At 35.1% G+C, this 18,614-nt stretch overlaps 1 protein-coding gene across 6 annotated transcripts in view; it reads right to left on the bottom strand.

Moving 5' to 3' along the window:
- Positions 1–18,614, bottom strand: part of smash (smallish) — a 222,116-nt gene that overhangs the window by 36,393 nt on the left and 167,109 nt on the right. For 5 of the 6 annotated variants that reach the window (XM_076535876.1, XM_012293075.2, XM_012293074.2 and 2 more), the window contains 5 exons: positions 10,378–10,524; positions 8,107–8,295; positions 7,140–7,427; positions 5,156–6,541; positions 3,336–4,253 (listed from right to left, as the gene is read on the bottom strand). In XM_076535876.1, coding sequence (XP_076391991.1) covers positions 3,336–4,253; positions 5,156–6,541; positions 7,140–7,427; positions 8,107–8,295; positions 10,378–10,425 — 2,829 coding nt within the window. In that variant the 5' untranslated portion in view covers positions 10,426–10,524. The remainder of the gene's footprint in view (positions 1–3,335; positions 4,254–5,155; positions 6,542–7,139; positions 7,428–8,106; positions 8,296–10,377; positions 10,525–18,614) is intronic. The other variant, XM_012293079.2, reaches the window with a different exon arrangement.

Raw genomic sequence — 18,614 nt, 5'->3', positions numbered from 1 at the left:
GTATGTTCGTTCGGGTGAAAGGCTTTCGATTAGATTCGAATCGAAACAGGGATTTTTTCAAGCGAAAGTGAATCTGTGGATGAAAATGTGAGACACTCCGAAAATTATTTGAACTAGGTTTTAATGCTGTATTTTAATGTTGTATTAATATTGGTGTAAATCATTTTTAAGTAATGACTTTGTAAATTAATAACGAATACGATGAATTCTTAATTTAAAAAAAAAATATAATTAGTAATAGCTTGATATTTTGTAAATTCATAGAATATGGTCGTTGTTAATAAAAAATATTGTAGTATATAAAAATTTTTATTCAATTTTTGGATATATTTTTTTAATTACTAAAATATTACAATTTTTTTGTGGAAATCATGATACTTTAATTTGAACGTTCTGATTAATAACAGATTTAATTAAAAGCAGTTTAATAACAGATCTTCAAATTCTTTATATATTTTTTTTTAGGAGAACTTCCTTTTTCATTAATATTCAAAATACTCATTTATTAATATAATTAAATTTTTCACTTTAGATGTTTAATTTACTACATGGAAATTTAAAAATTAAAAGAATCTAAATTTACCAAATCTTCAAAGTTAAAAAACTTTACTTGATAATTTAGAAATTTAGGAATGTAGGAATTTAAAAACGTAAAAATGCAATAATTTAGAAAATTGCAATATTAAGAATTAAGGGAAACAGAAGTATAATAATTTAGAATTTTAGAAATTTAGAAATTCAGAAATTTAGAAACTCAGGAATCTAGAAATTCAGAAATTCAGAAATTCAGAAATTCAGAAATTCAGAAATTCAGAAATTCAGAAATTCAGAAATTCAGAAATTCAGAAATCCAGGAATCCAGAAATCCAGGAATCCAGAAATCCAGAAATCCAGAAATCTAGAATTCCAGAACTCAAAAATTCCAGAATTCCAGAATATCAGAACTCCAAAATGCCAAAATTCCAGAACTCCAAAATTGTAAACTTCTAAAAATCCAGGATTCCAGAAGTCCAAAATTCTAAAATTCCACAAATCCAGAAACGAGGAAATATAAAAAGACAGAAATTCAAAAAATTACTAATTTAGAAATGAAAAAATTTAATAATTCAAAAACGAATAATAATTTAGTCCATAAATTCAGAAGTTTATAAAAGTCTCAGGAAATGTTAACATTCATAATTTTCGGGTGTCCAACAATTTCATCCACTAGTACACTTCACAAAATTAAACTCCATAGAAAGTTTTCTGTTCTGAGACAATATTCCAGAATTTCACCGATTCGTGCTACAAAATCCCTATTTCGAGGAAAGTCTCGGTGCTAGTTCACCATGGAAACACGGCGGGGTATATTTTATAATTCATATTCCTCTCGAGTGCTACAATCGATCGTTATCCACTACCAGCGCGCCAATTGTCGACGAGTCGCATTAAAATCGATTATACGAATATATCAAAAATTTAAGTCTTATACGTTCAAAGTGATTCTGAAAACGGCAGTACGGTCTTTTCTTCGCTCTTTCCTATAAATTAGCGTAAGAATCTTAAGAATAGCTATAGAAAAAGAAATTTTCACGTTAAATAGATCGACGTTTCACTGACGCCAAAATCGCTCGAATCTTGTTATCAAAAAGTTTTACGATCGATATAGGCATTGCTTTAGGTCCAAAATATGTTCCCTGATAGATTAGGCCACTAATATTTCGCATAAGTCATTAGGAAATCTGAAATTACACTGTTCAACCTTTTCGCAAATTTATAACATTTAATTATGTTTGTTATAAATTTGTGTGCAATAAATACGAATTTTTAATTTGTGCGTTTTCTTTAGTCTTCGAATTCGGAGAAATTTAATTCAGGCAAAAATTTAAATTTTTTAATTTTTGGGCGTTTTAATTATCTATTACTAGTAGCAATTTTTATATTATCAATAAATTTAGGATTAGTAATAATTTAGGAGCAGTAGTAGCTTTCATATTATCAATTTTAGAAATAATAATAGTTTCTATGAAATTTTTACCAAAATATTGTAAATTATGGAAGTTAGAATATTACAAAAATTTAATATGCAAGTTTTAATGATCTTGTTGAAGATTAAAATATCTTGTCAGTTCTGATTTTGTATTGAAAATAAAATATAATTTGCACTGTCGTTTATATTAAATTATGCATAAGAAAGGTATGTTACATCATTTGAAGTACGTCTCGTAATAAACCTCTTGTGTCCACTTTCATGTGACAGTAAAGTGCGACATTTATTAGTGCAATAATACTAAATAGCATAACGTTCATCGTGAAAAGTAGAAGTCAGTGCCATGTCACTGCATTTTACATAGCGATATTACTGTCATAAAATCATTTTGATTTCTGTGACATTTACGGGCAGTATCATATTCTATGAACTGTGACTACATCGCTGTATTTATTATTATAACTACTGTCATATACAAATTTTTTAAACAAGAATTTTCTCGATTCTCTAATAAACTTTTCCAATAAATGTAATAAAAGCCAATCTAGTTTCCCAAATTCAAAGGGTTAAAAGAATAAAATTTTCCCAAAAATCAAATTTCTCCAAAACTCCCCAAAATTGACAAGTTATCGAATGTCTCAATTCTGGGCACGCGTTGAACAGTGTTATCATTTTTACTCGAACTGATACATCGTTTACCTCCGGCTAGTACGTGTTTCCGGCTACCTGATCTAATTCTACTCGATACTGGGTAAGGGAGGGTAATGGGGTTAGGTGGGGGCACGAGGTTATTACATACGTTTTGCTCCTGCGTCGTCTATTTACATCGTTAGCTATGGTCTCACGCCTTCGTTTCCAGTCGAGATTCGTGCGTAATAACGGATAATAAATACGTGTGGAAGCGATAGGCGAGGACGGGTTACATTAACCGGGCGTCCTAAGTGGCAGGATTCAGTTTCCTCGTATGACCGATTCGAGACGCGGAAATGATCTTCCGGGATTATCTTGGATCGAGTTGCGTTCATTCGCGGCTCTTTTTGCCGCAGCTCGAACGAAGACCGCCATTGATCGCAGTCGCTAACGGAATCGTTCACGAGAAAACCATCGTTCCAGATGATTTCGTGCAGTCTCGTTCTAATCACCTCGTCAACGATCGAACGAGCTTCCGCCATTTTGGACGCCCCACTCCAAGCCCCGACTCTTATTTACAAGATCTAATCGGAAGTTAGACGAAGCTAGGTCTAACTAGGTTGCCCGAGCGAGAGACAACGGTGCTACTCAACGACAGCCATTACTTCAGGGTCGAACGATTTCCTGGTTAAGACTTTCTGAAAGGGCTGCTAGATGATTGCTGATCGGTCCTAACCTCGGTCTGCTTCTCGCCGACGCGGTCCACCGTGATGAACGGCGTCACCGGAGGTGTCGTAGGCGTTTTTCCGCGTGGCACCACCACCTTCTCGCAAATTTCCACCACCGTTCGCCGTCTTTCCGTAGCCAGCGTTTCTTCACCCATCACCTGGTGTTTCGAGCTGGATACGTGTTTCGCTGACTGTTCTGAAGCGGAGGGGGAGACAGGTACACAAGAGGACACAGGGACAGGTATCTCCGATGCTTTTGGAAACTGCGGGGATGCTAGTTGAACGGTTGGACTTTTCATGCTCCTGGTCTTTAAAGATGGCGTTTTGGGAGAGGACGGTGAGATGGGTGGACTCAGGGAAGACGTGGAACTCGTCGGGGATGATTTAGCGCCTATTGTCTTTCTGGGAAGCGGAGTGGGGATCTTGGAGGCTGCGCGCGGAGACGTGACTGGAGTCGTTTTCGGAATTTCTTTGGAGGAACAGCTCGAGGTAGCGTTTGACTCTAGTTGAAGGTTCGTCGGAACCATCGCCGTCCTGACAGGAGACAGAAGACAACTGTCTGCTATGGCGGAGTCCGGCGATGGCGAAGAAGTCGTTACTTTAGCTGAGTCCTCGTTGGAGGAGCTTTGGTTCGTTTCGTCGATAATACATTTGGAATCTTGCTCCACTGCGGAGCTTGATGCTGCGTTAGACTCCTTGGCAGGTTGAGAGTCCAGTTTGCTTTCAATCTGCTCTTTGGAGACGGGTAACTTTGGTTTGGGAAGCGTTTCGGGAGGTGTTCTTCGAGGAGGTACTTTGGGACTTTGATACACGATCGGGCGACTCGTAGCAGGACAAGGACGAAGTGTACTTGAGTTAGTAACCTCTGCGTGTGCCTGCGATTGTGATTTGTTAGTCGACAGTTCCCCAGAAGTGTCAGCAGTACCCTAGAGAACCAAAGAGTTATTGGATACCACCTGCCCATCCCATAACCAAACAAGTTATTACTCAAAGTTATGAATGTGCCGATTGTTAACAGATGTGATCCAGGTGCAGTCGTGAAGTAACAGCCAGTTTCATCTAAACTTTAGAATATAGAACTTGAGGAAGTATATTAACTAAAGCTGAAACGTTATGTCATATTTCAATTATAAACCTTATGGTTTTGAGTATGTATTACACCGAATGATGCAGATGGCTATATAAATTTGTTAAGTGGACAGACGAAGCGACAGAGAAGTGTATGAGAAAGCTACTTTGGAACATTAACACTTTGTGCCCAGCCGTCGTAGTATTATTACGGCATTAAATGTCCTCTGTGATGACGGTGGTAATAATACTACACGTATTATCGCGTCTCAACTATCTTTGAAATTTATACAGAATTACAGAGAAATTACTTCACACTTTTAGTTGTAAACTTTTCACTATTTTTTTTAAATTCTTTGAAAATTAATTTAAAGCTTGAGAAAATTAAAAAATTTGGAAACTTAATTATCTCTTAAATGTACACAACACACAAAAATGAATGAAACATTAAAAAACTGTCGAGCACAAAATGTTCAAATTCCAGAGCTAGCTAAAATCAGATACAAAGACAGAACACCTATATTTCACATTTCCAAATCGCATACTCGAATCATCACCAAAGCAGACGTTACTTGACGACCGACCTCCGCAACAAAAAATGTATCCCGAACACATAACCCAACCAACGAAGCAATTCAATTTTGTATCCCATTCAGATCCGCGTTCAAAATACTCCAGCAAAGTAGCTTAACATAAACGTAATCCCGTATATTTTTATCAGCTAAAAACTACCACATGCAGTATCTACGTTACACCTTACCTTCTTTGCTACTACTGCTTCCGGTTGACTGGCAGAAGTCGAAATGTCATTCACGGACCCAGCGGTGCACTGTTCGGAGACAGTCTCGTTGACTGTCTCGACGTCACGAGGTTCTTCCGGTGTCTCTTGGATCGCATCCTGTTGTCTGTCGATAATCGTGCTGGCATGCACGATGTCCTCGTCCACGGGTTCATCCGCCTGGCTGACGGAGCAGCTGACATCGGCCGTGTGAATGCCCGAATCCTCTCGATCGGTATCATTCAAAAGTTCAGCGGACGAGGATGATGCCGGATAACGTCTGCCGTAATCGAGTTCTTCCAGACTCTGCACACGCTCGAAAGTATCGGGGCCACTGGAGGCGTCCGCGTCCAGGGAGTCCAGGCTTCTGTGGAAGGCTGCCCTGGGCACTCGATATTCCGAATCAGGGGAGGAGCTTCTCTCGCTAGGTGTCGATGTGTCGATTCTGTTCTCCTGGTCCCGGAAGCACAGGGAGTGCTTTCCTACGGAGGATCTCTTATCCGCGGCTTCCTTGCTCCTGGCCGCATCCAAAGCATTCAGGCGATCTTTTATGGACCTGGCTGACAGCTCGCCGTTGTGTCGGGACTCGTGAGCGGTACCTGGTGCAGATTCGTCGCTGCTGCTGTATTTTTCCAGCGTGGACAGTCTTTCTCTGAGTGGTCTAACTGTCTCTAGCTCTTCGGTACTCAGCTTGCGATGCGTGGAGCTCTTGCTCTCTCTTTCGGACGCTTGCTTCTCAAGGTGCGATAATCGCTCGCGGATCGAGCTCATGTCTCCGGATAGTCTACTCAGCGCTTTTCCGGTCTTGTCGTTGTTCTCCGCGTCGTGTTTCTGCTTCTCCAGGTTCGACAGCCTTTCCTTGATCGATTTCGTGCCAGTGAAATCGCCGGAGAGCCTGTTGTTCGCTTTGCTCTCGCTACTCTTCTGCGACGCCTTCTCGAAGATCTCTCGCCTCTTCAGGATGTCCACTTTCACTACCGGTACATTGGTACACTTGCCTTCGTCGTTTAGACTCGTCTTTGAACCGTTCGCTGATGATTTTGAACTGTCTAATTTTGCGTCCAGGCTGGCTAATGATCGCCTTGGTATGTTCTGCGATACTCGAGATACGTAACCTCGAATCGCACCCTCGTATGTGTATTCTTCGGGTTCGGGAGAACTGGTCGTCGCTGTGGTCGCCGAATCGTACTCTTGGTTGTTGTGATTATGGTTGCTGTGGAAGCCGTTCCCGAACGGTTTCTTCGTCATCGTAGTCGTTGTTGCTGTCGTGGTCGTCGATGATGTCGTGATGTCGCTGCCGATCACGCTTTCGCTTGCCACGTTGTCCACGTCCGAGTGATTCTTCTCTATCTCGCTGTCTCTGTCGCTCTGTAACATCATGTTCATTTCTCAGATCTAATTAAAATATTTCGTGACGCTCTAGTTTTAGAAGATTCATTTTTACAAATGGTACTTTTGAAATCTATGGTTCCATTAGGTTTCAAAGTTAACTATACAGTTAATGTGTAGGGTGATTTACCTAATTTGGCTACATGATATTCTGTTATTCAAAATTATCAGATTATTCACAGTCCATAAGCTTCTGTAACTTTATACAAATGAAACAAAGTCGTATTGTGAAAGTAAATCTCTTCAGTCATAATATACTTTTTTGAATCATATATGGAATCTATCAATCTTGAAGAGAACCAATTGTACGTTAAAACGTAATTTTATGAGAAACACAAAATATTTTATTATTTTGTATAAAAAGACACAAAATATTTATAACTTGATAAATTATGCGATTCATATAATATAATTTGGCACCGAATTTCTGCAAAAATGCATACAAAAATAGAAAATTGATATCCGCCATAATGAAAATGCATTGTATTCCAGTAAAGTTACTGACGATGTAAAAGAGAAAATTGATACTCATTGTCTCGTTTGAAAATGACAGTAACGAGAAAGATGTTAATCTTACCAAGACACTGTGTGTGTCATCGTGTGTGTCGCCGCTAACCGAGCTCTTTCCGCTGCTGGTTCCTATACCAAGGTCGCTCAGGTCATTGGCATCTTCTTCGTGGTACATGGCCAAGCTGATGCTCAGTTTGCGACCCCTATTGCCCCTCTCTTCCATCATTTCTGAGAAAGTCTTGCTTCGACGACGCTGCCGATCGTGTTCCTCCAGCTCGAGTTTCTTCACCTCGACCACCCGCTCGATTATGTGTTCCTGACGCTTCCTTCGACTGCTCTTCCAGTTGTCCAAATTCTGTAACGTGATCGAATGACGAGCATGACATAACTGAATACTTTTTGCACCGTGGTTGGTCTGATCAAGTATTCTACTCTTTCGGTATGCCTGTTAGTATGGGAAAATTTTGTATGTTATATTTGTAAATTTTAAATGTATTATAGGGATTTTGTAGTTGGGTGCTATGTTTTTTTGAACGGGAGGGAGCATCTCTATATTTTCTTCAGTTTCATGAAATATGTGAGTTTGAAATTTTCTGGTTTACCTATAGTTAATTTCTAGATTTGTTTTCAAGTTTTAAAATTTTTAATTACCAAATTTCCAAATTTTCAAATACCAACTCTATAAATTCTTAAATTTGTCAAATTTCTGGATTCCCAAATTCTTAAATTACTAACAATAAAGATTACCAACTTTACAGATCCCCAAGTTTACCACAAATTTCCAAACTCCAAAATTCCCAAATTCTCAACCGTTCAATTTTTCAAATTTCTTCAAATAACTTCTCAAATCTATTTTCCTAAACTTCTCGATTTCTAAATTCGAAGCTTCTCAAGTTGTAACATTTCCTAAATTTTCAAATTTCCAAACTTGTAATATTAAATAACTGAAAATTCTCAAATTGCTAACATTAAAAGATTCCAAATTCCGAACTTATTAATTCTGAAATTACTATCTTACAGATTTGTGATCTTACCGATTGCCAATCTTCAGGATCATCGCGGACTTCCTGTTTTATCTTTTTCACTTCCTGAACCTTTTGCAACTGTTCCTGAGCAGTACGATACAACGAGCACGGTCCAACTTTAACGAATTGAAGCGGATTGGTCGCTTGTTTAGGAGGCGTTTTCAGGGTTGTCTTTAATTTTGGTGGCTCGTGTGTGATCTGAAATAATAAAATATTATCTTCATTATTTACCAGATATTATTTATTTAACATTTCAACATTTTTGCGAAATACTGATTTAAGTTTTGAAGTAGTAATATTTTGTAACATTCTTTGTACTAAATCAGAGTATTTCTGACTTTTGAATTATAAAAACAAAGAGTTAGGGTAAGATTTAGAACCTTTCATGTAATTGATGCAAATTCTACTCTTGAGGGTGCAAAGCAATTTTTATGTAGAAGTCAGTTGAAATGAGTACAGAAAGTCTACATGTGAGGTTAGGTTACATATGAGTTTTCTAATTTTATGTAAATACCTTTCTAGCTTGAATCGTGCATAAGGTGAAGTGGGGTAAGTACAGACTTGTTTTTGTAAAGTTGGTATTTAAACGTAAGTATTTTCAGTCTGCTATGTAAATACTTAACGCTGTCGATATCGAACGCTTTGCACAATTACTACTATTTAATTAATATTAACTAGGACCTTAATTTTCCTTGTACATTTTGATTTTGATAGAAAATTGTTTAAAATGTCAACTACTCTGCACTTTCCCCGAAAATGGCGTAAGAGCGTAACTTGAAGTAAAATACTTTGAAACTTTATTTCATGTGCAATGGGGCAAGAGCAGAATTATTAACAAATCTGCTATAAAATGCTTTTTACTGCATTATGCAAGTACTCTATACTGCAAACAAGTACTCTTAGCTGAAATATAAAAGGGGATATAGCGAAACAAAACAAGGAAACAAACATACTAAATGGAGAAATTTCGCTCATATTGTAATAAAAATAGCCTGTATACGCACTTGCCCCGTTTACGAATTTACTCCACTTCACCTTACACATGTTTACCTTTAATAAAGGTATAAGAATATTCTAGCTCACATAATTAAGAGTGTAACTGCTATTTTCAACAAAAATTCTATATTGAAAATCACAAGTAAAAATTAAAAATGCATCGACACAGAAAAAAAGAACATATACAATAAAGAACCAAATTTTCTAATAATAATATTTTACACGTTATTTCCAATATTTTCAATGTACGAAAACTGTCGATCTCTTCAAATTGTGACCAGTTTCTTTCTCCTCGTTAAGAGTTTACAAAACGAGGTAAAAGTGCAAATTGAAAGAGTATGAATCAGAGAGTATAAAATATACGCAAGAAATGCGGAAGATGATGGGTATCATTAAGATAGATAAAAAAAGAAGAGGAAAGGGTGAGAGAGACAAGAATAGTGGTGTTTTCGTTTAACGTTAATAATTGAGCAAATCTGTTACGGCACCGTCGGTTAACCGGAAGCGGAATCACGCTTCTACGCCATTAATGCTTTTCAAAAGCGACTATCGTCGCGAATCGCTGCGCGGCAGTTAGGAGTCGATTATCAATCGAGTTCACGGAAAATTGAATTCTTTTATTATACTTTGAACCTTTTTGCACGCAATCGATCGACGTTGATTGCAAATCAAAATGGAAATTGAGACATTGTACTGTCAAAAAGGAGAAATTGGTCTGTTGAAATTCTATCGGTAGTTTTATTACAAAAATAGGACGCCATTTTGCAAAGTCATTGGAGGATAACCATACGAGTTCATTGGAGTTTATACATTTTTTAATTGAAGAATTCAAAGAAGTATGGTTAGGTTCATTTTTAATAGTCATTTGTTAGATTTTAAAGTAAAATTACCGAATTCTTAAACACGTACATTCATAAATTCCTAAATTTTTTAATTTCTAAATTTCTAAATTTCTAAATTTCTAAATTTCTAAATTTCTAAATTTCTAAATGTCTAAATTTCTAAATTTCTAAATTTCGAAATTTCGAAACTCCAAATCTCTAAATCCCCAAAATCCTAAATTCCCAAATTCCCAAATTCCCAAATTCCTAAATTCCCAAATTCCCAAATTCCCAAATTCCCAAATTCCCAAATTCCTAAATTCCCAAATTCCTACATTCCTAAATTCCCAAATTCCTAAATTCCTAAATTCCTAAATTGCAATCGCTAAATATGAAATAATAAAAACACCCGGTTCCTTCAAATTTGAACAGTTCTAACAACAAATATACAAAAAATACTGACCATCCTCTCGTTTCGCCGCTCTGTGGCGGCGGATTGCGAGGCAGGCATCCTTCGTTCCTTCCTCCTTTTCTCTCTTTTTCAGGGGAGCACCTCCTCTTCAGTGTAGCACGACTCCTCGCACGGTCGGGCCCATCCTACGCCTCGTCCCTGAAATCGATCAACAGGAAGTCTCATTAAATGATCAACTAACGGAAATGGGATGTTTCGTGATAGTGTTTCTATCAATATTACTGTTATGTCCTGAACAGTACTCGTATAAATCTTATGACTATTAATTGCAAATTAATTGTATGTTATGATCAATATATTTTCTTAATCTTGTGACATGAATTGAATAAAAAGTCAAAAATCAGTAAGTGGTCATTGTAGTATATCTCGTTGTAATTTTTTTTTGGATATAGTTTCAATTTTAGAAATGTATGTTCGTATACATGTATGTATGCTTATACATATGTATATGTATGTATGTATGTATGTATGTATGTATGTATGTATGTATATTGTATATACGTATATACACAGAGTAAACAAGTTACAATAAGAGAATGTATGTACACATATGCATTTGTACAACAAAAACAGTATAACAATATTTAAGGATAACATTTTACGTAACATGACTATTCTTTCGCCTTATTTTGACGCGTTTTCACACTCATTCTCTCACATATTCTAAAATTCTAAAATTTGAATGAGGTACTTGTGAGACGTCGCTTCTAAACCGCAAGACTAAAAAGCATTGAATGGGAAGAGGAGAATAAATTTCTTGAAAGACACTATCACAAAAAGAGCAATTAGACTCGAAAAAACTCAGCAATTTCAGGATGGAAAAAAACTCAGCAGAGGGAAACAATGGAAATTGAAAGAAGACATTGAACAATAGACAAAAGACTTGGCATGAAAGCAGACCGTCCAGTGATGCGTAAAAATAGATAACGGAGAAGGTAAAAAATGGAAGTCTCTCTCACTAAAATTCGTTACGGAAACTGATGCATTAAGTAGTCAATTAATGTTGAAATTGTTTGAAATAGTTGCACTATTATTTTACTTTGATAACTGAATGTACTCTGATAACTGAATAATTTTTCATTGATTAATTTAATATTAATTTACTATCAATTCAATATTAATTTAAAGTGTTCATATAATTGTAAGAAAAATAATTAAAATAATTATAACAATATTTAGTTTTTTGTTGATGTCCACTGCAAATATGCTAGTTTATGTTGCGAAACATATACTGTAAAATTTTCGAATATTATTAAACGTTATAATTCCACAATAAGTATGGAATTTCGTAATTAATTAAATTACTGTAAAATTTTCTTATTTTTCATAACAAATTTTTTGTCTTCATAAAATGTAAATTTGTAACATTATATTTTTCTTTAAATAAACTTGTTCCATAGAAAATGTTTTTATATCTTTATAGTATATTACAATTTTTAATATTTGTCACAGTTATATATTTTACAATATAGAATAATATTTGACGAATAATTTTAATTTTTATTTTTTAATGTTAATTATGAAAATTCGAAAATGCGTTGCCACACAAAATTAAAAGAATTTTGAAACAAAAATTGAATCAACACAGACAGAACGATTAAACAATGGAAAATTGCCAAGCTTGAAAATTAAAGTGTTATAATCATGATAAGATAATTTCGACGAAAAATCATTCTGTGTTGCATCAACGTGTTTCCCCGGCTTCCTTGGTTCCCCTAAGTTCCTTGCACATATCGTTCAACGAGCAAATATTATTACAGAGCCGCTATGTTTGCACGATGCATCCGTTGCGAACGTTCTATTTTCAACGCAACCTCAGCTTTCGCGATCAGCTGAAAGCATTTCAAGGCTGTTGATTTTTGAACCCCGGAAAAAAGAGCATTTAAGCTGACTTGGATCTTTGAGCACGCGTAAAGTGCTTAAGAACAACAAAAAATCGAGTAAGGAAGAAAAATTGCCTGTCTGGTTGTACATCTTAATCTTTAATTCGATAAATTAGCACAGTGATGGGCAATTTTGATCGCGAGGATGGAGTACAGAGTACTGTATGTGCTTTGTGTTTGCAGGTATTGATGGGTAGTAGATTTTTAGATTTTTTAATTGTCAGAATTTCAAATTTTTAGATTTTTGAATTGTCAGAGTTTCAGATTTTTAGATTTTTAGATTTTCAGACTTTTAGATTTTTAGATTTTCGGTCTTTCATATTCTCAGATTTGCAGTTTTGCAGTTTTGCAGATTTTCAGGTTCTCAAATTTTCAGATTTTCAGATTTGCAGTTTTGCAGTTTTACAAGTTCACAAATTTTCAGATTTTCAGATTTGCAGTTTTGCAGATTGTCAGATTTTAGGATTTTAAAATTTTTAAATTGTCAGATTTTTAGATTTTTAAATGTTTAAATTGTCAGATTTTTAGATTTTTAAATTTCTAAATTGTTAGATTTTTAGAATTTCATATTTTCAGATTTGTAGATTTGCAGATATGCAGATTTTAAGATTCTTAAATTTTCAAATTATCAGATTTTTAGATTTTCAAATTTTCAGATCTTTAGATTTTCAGACTTTCAAGTTTTCAGATTTTATTATGCGAAAAAGTAAAGCACAGTTTATAAAGCCAATAGACATAACATGATGTAGAGTGACACAAGAAAATTACGACCACATCTAATTAACCTGCAATGACCAGGAAATTAAGATTATTTACGAGGCTGCAGTATGAATAATCAAAAACTGTTATGAACCTGGGGCTAGTTAACCGTCGAGAACCAGACTATGCATAATCATGCGTAACCGCGTGTAAATTTATTCATTCAGAGGCGTGGTTATTACGATAAACTGCATACCGTGGGAACGAAAAATACTCTTTCAACTATTTCCATATAGTTTCAAAAACGAAAACTTCAAATTTTCACTCCCAAAGTAATAAATGACAAACTAAATATTTCGATATCTCCAAATTTTCCGGTTCTGAATTACCAAACTTTTAAACTGCAAAATTTGTCAGACTCTAAACAAGAATGTCGTTTATCACCACGTTCAAACAAAAAACACCTTTCAACCGATAAGGGTTAATCTTCAACGAACCATATCAAGTTTATTTGCTGCCATGTGTAAGCTGTTTTTCATATAAAGAGAAACTTCGTACTAAATATTTTTATATCAGTTATGGAAACGAAAATATTTAGTTGTTTTAATAAATCAAAATATAATAAGCTTAACTATGTAAAATAACTCCGATAAGTGAAAGGACCATGCCTCCTCTATGACATTAACCCTTTGCACTCGAAGATAATTTTATCGTTTTACAGCAACTTTAAAATATTAATTAAAATGTTAAATGAGTTCTTTTGAAGTTATAATAATTTCCACTATTGTCTATTTCACTATGTTTATACATCACATGAGCACTATTATAGAATTAATTAAATAATGCTTATTTCAAATTACTGTACCTGAGAGGCACCTCTCGAGCGCAAAGGGTTAAGGGTTAAATAAGGGTTAAATGGTTCATTAAGTGTTAAAAAGCCTGTAGCTCACCTTCATTTCTCGAGAAATAATATATACCCTCTCTCTAAGAGAAATTAGTATAAAAAATCGATACATGTCCTTGTGTTGCTAATGGAATACACTAAAACTTTGTCCTCTTCCATTTTCCTAAATTCCTTACCATTTATACGAAAAATGAGTAGTAAACGAGCACCCTGTATACTCGTAAATGAGTACCAGTATAAACAATTTTCTATCAATTAAAGAAAAGAAAATATTTACTTATTTATCAAATTGAATTAAAAACGTGCACCGAAGTCTAATCCTCCAGCTTAAATATTCTAATATTTCCTGAATTTCTAACTTCTAACCGAATTCTTGAATCGCTAACTGAATTCCAGAAATTTCACAAATACGCCCCATTCGGCAATTCCAACGCAGCATGACGAATAAACTTGATCGAGCACCCATAGTACGTGTAAGTTTTTCAAATGCCTGTAGGCGCCTCCAAGGGTTAATATATGCCACTGGTTTAGTCCCATCGCTATCAGCGAGCATTCAAACGTCGTATCGCGATTGGAAGTGGCAGTTCGTGAAAGCCAGGCACGTTCCTTTCCTCTGGCAGGACTGATCTGCATGTCAAAGAAGAAGAGAAGAGGTTGCAGACGTAGCATATTGACACGAGGAAGCCTCAAGGAGGTCCAAGGCCGGTTTTACTTGCCTCCAAGAGATTCCAGACGAGTGACTCGTCCGAGAACACGTTCTTCCGCGAGTACACGCTCGGAATGTCAGGTACATTCAACGTGCTCGTAAACGAGTCACGGAAAACCGATCCACGACTCGTCTAACTGTCATCGTTCTTGCGACATTTTCGCGTGTCCGCGACGGAGACTGACATCGGGTCAATGCAACTGTATATCTATCTAGGGTCTGTAAAAGTGACGTGCAACAGACTGTTTTGCGCCTGTCTCGCACCGTAAAATGGAGTAAATGGATAGAAAACGCAGGTATAATTAAAACATTCGTTAACAGTTGTTTGATCGGTATGTTTCTTCTTATGGTACTCTTCGTCTTTGACGAGAGACATTTTGGTTTTGGATTTGAGGGACATTTTAAGAGAGATTTGATATGGAAGGGTTATGGATGTTAAATTGTTAAATTCTGGAATTCTTAAACTTCGTGTGATCAAATTCCAAATTTCCAAATCCTCAAACTCTGAAATTTCCAAATCTTCAAACTTCCAAATTTCCAAATCTTCAAAATTCCAAATTTCCAAATCTGCAAACTTCCAAATTTCCAAATCCTCAAACTCTGAAATTTCCAAATCTTCGAACTTTCAAATTTCCAAATCTTCGAACTTTCAAATTTCCAAATCTGCAAACTTCCAAAGTTCCAAATTTCCAACTCCTCAAACTCTGAAATTTCCAAATCTTCAAACTCTGAAATTTCCAAATCTTCGAACTTCCAAATTTCCAAATCTGCAAACTTCCAAAGTTTCAAATTTCCAACTCCCCAAACTCTGAAAGTTCCAAATCTTCAAATTTCCAAATTTCCAAATCTGCAAACTTCCAAATTTCCAAATTTCCAACTCCTCAAACTCTGAAATTTCCAAATCTTCAAATTTCCAAATTTCCAGATCCTTAATTCTGAAAGTTCCAAATCTTTAAATTTCCAAATTTCCAAATCTGCAAACTTCCAAATTTCCAAATTTCCAACTCCTCAAACTCTGAAATTTCCAAATCTTCAAATTTCCAAATTTCTAAATCCTTAACTCTGAAATTTCCAAATCCTTAACTCTAAAATTTCCAACTTCAAACTCTAAAATTTCCAACTGTTCTAAAATTTTCAAATCTTCACTATTCTAAAATCCAAAAAGCAATCAAATAAAAAAATTCCCAAATACAAAAAGAAATTTATTTTATCGACATAAAGCATTGGTCTAACAAAGATTGCTATTTCAAAATACCTTCTTACCATTACACGCAATTTGAAGAATGTGTTCAATTCTAAAAAAAATAAATGTATCTGGTTAACGTATCAATCCAACGAAAGCAGAGAAAAGACAGGCTTCAAAGAAGTGGAAGTTGGCAAACACAGTTTCAACTGATTCGTTGAGATCCAACGAGGTGTTAATGCCGTTTTCAACAACCCCACTGGCGGACTAAGAAGATTACGCAGATTTGCGTTCAACGATTCGAAATTAATGGCATCCATGCGATATCGCGTGGACGGCCTGAAGAAGCACAGTGTTAAAAAGATGAAAGAGGACAAGAATCTTAACTCACACCTAAACATGAAAGCCACCAAGCGACTTAGTGCGAGTTATATCGTTTTGCGTGTACTTTGTATCGGGTCGCTTTAAATCGCGGTTCAACGGACGCGATACCGCGTTGAATTACGATCTATTCTGACATCGTGTTCGAGAAAAATCAGCGACTTTTCATATTATTCGTTGCGGTTTATTGAAAAATTCTTTTGTTTTCCGTTTTGAAGAATTTCTTTAAAAAATAGGGTGAAAACATGAGTGAAGTGAAACATGAACGAATGAAAGCATATCGATGCGTTCTTTAAAAAATGGACTCTATTGAAAATTATTAAAAGCGATAACTAAAGTGCAATTATAATTATAATTAGAATGCATTAAAAATTGTATATAATAGGTAACGTAATAAAAATTGGACATGAAAATTATAATCAACAATTAGACATTAAAATTGTAATTAAAAATTAGACATCAAAATTAAGATTAAAAATTAAATAATGGAATAAAAATTATAATTAAACTAGATATCAACATTAAAATTAAAAAATAAATTAAAATGGAAGACAAATTATAATTAAATTGGACATAAAAATTAAAATAGAATGAAAATTAAAATGGAAGAAAAATTATAATAAAATTAGACATCAAAATTAAAATTAAAAATTAAAATGTAATAAAAATTATAATTAAACTATGATAAAAATGATGTGGTTTGATTAAAGAAAATGTGTCTATGGTTTCTACATGTCTAATAATAGAACAAATTAGACCAAAAGCTACCACCGTGAAAACCATCCAATTTCCCAGAATATTTTCTCACAGTTTATGAATTCGTATTTCCAGATTAAAACAGCCTTCTCCGCAGTTAAATTTTCTGAAGCAATAAATTCTTCTGTACAGGCGATTTATTTATCGAGATTGCGTTCCCGCTGTGTCCAGTAACATCTTTGTTCTAACCACATTACAATTTGCGAAATTGCGTGAAAATAACAGTATCCTGGGAGATAAGGTAAACCCAGCTGGTTCTTTTAACGGTAGTCGAGTTATCGTTCCGCCGTCTTTCGATCTCGGTCTTCGGTATCGTTCCGCGTTCCTAATCGCAAGAATCTCGATCCCGGCTATTCATTTAATTCCTGTGGGAACCGTTTTTGTATGATGAATTCATCAGCCAACCTTTGGCAGATTAAACGGCATGATAAACGATTATAAAACCGTTCCGCGGATATCCCATTCGGATTGGCACTCGATTGGACATGATTGAAACATTATTACGTGGGGCAGGAAATTGAAAATTGAGGAAACTTCAGCGAGAAACGGCGTGGAAAATAGGAAACTGTAAATGGAACGAGCGAAGCGTTTCGACGTGAAACCTTGCCGAACGTAATGATACTTTTTCCTTCTCTACGAAAGAACGATTCACTAGATTCTGATATTTTTGAAGCAGAAAGAACTTGTGATTTTAAATTGTTTATTAGCGTTGTGGATATGTAGTCAGTAAAGATTACTAGTGTTATTAACAATATAGCACTAAAAATGTAAATCATGTTTCATGAATCTTTATACTTTTATGGATTATTAATATTACTATCTGTGCATATTGTAATTTAGAGACAATTAATTAAATATATTTCAAAGTATATTTCATTCATTTTTTGCGGTGCAAGCGAGATAATTTATAGCTATTTTGTGATTTATTTTATTATCAAGCTTAGTATGAATCAAATTGCAATTTGTAAATGAAAATAATTTAGGGTCAGTAAACGGAGTATATGTACACTACCGTCCATAAGTATCCGGACACTTGGCTTCGTTACATAAAACATAGTTGAACTTTGTACGAAAGGTATTTAGGGTTATCATATCATTTGTAATAATTATTATTATCTTTTTTGAGGTCTCATCACGTAATAGAATTAATTTTTAAGTACAAATTATACAATGAAAGTGTGAAAGTAAAATTCATGTCCAGAAGTACAAAGTCCAAATTTGTGAATCTAATGAAACGCTTTCGATTCTAAAAAAAATGTTAAAAACACATAAATTGAACAATCCAACTATTTAGAAATTGTATAAATAACACTTTGCTAACAAAAAACTTGAAAAAAGAAAATCAGTAAAATCATTTCTCACATTTGAATACGAAACAGACAACCAATATTTAAAAGGAGTAATCTAGTTTAAGGTATCAGAAATAGCCCGAGGCACTTAAAATTCAACGAAATAAATCCTGACAGCAAATCGTTCTTCGAGAGTTTAAAGGCGTAGCAGGGATCGAACGTGCATCGAGGCAAGATCGATCACGATCGAAAGGGATTTGTGATCGTTTCCAAAGGCGATCCGACGCAACAAACACTCTCGCAAGTTGCAATTAAGGTTCATCGAACAACCAACGTACGGAGATGGCGGCGAGAGTGTAATAAAAACGCAGGAATGAAGATAAAGGAATTTCTGGCGATTGGGTCGTGACCCTTTGAGCCCCACGAT

The sequence above is a fragment of the Megachile rotundata genome, chromosome 9 (genome assembly GCF_050947335.1).
Source record: "Megachile rotundata isolate GNS110a chromosome 9, iyMegRotu1, whole genome shotgun sequence".
NCBI classification, from domain to species: Eukaryota; Metazoa; Arthropoda; class Insecta; order Hymenoptera; family Megachilidae; genus Megachile; species Megachile rotundata.
Note: the sequence above shows the minus strand (reverse complement) of the source record. Positions and strands in the feature narration are given on the sequence as shown.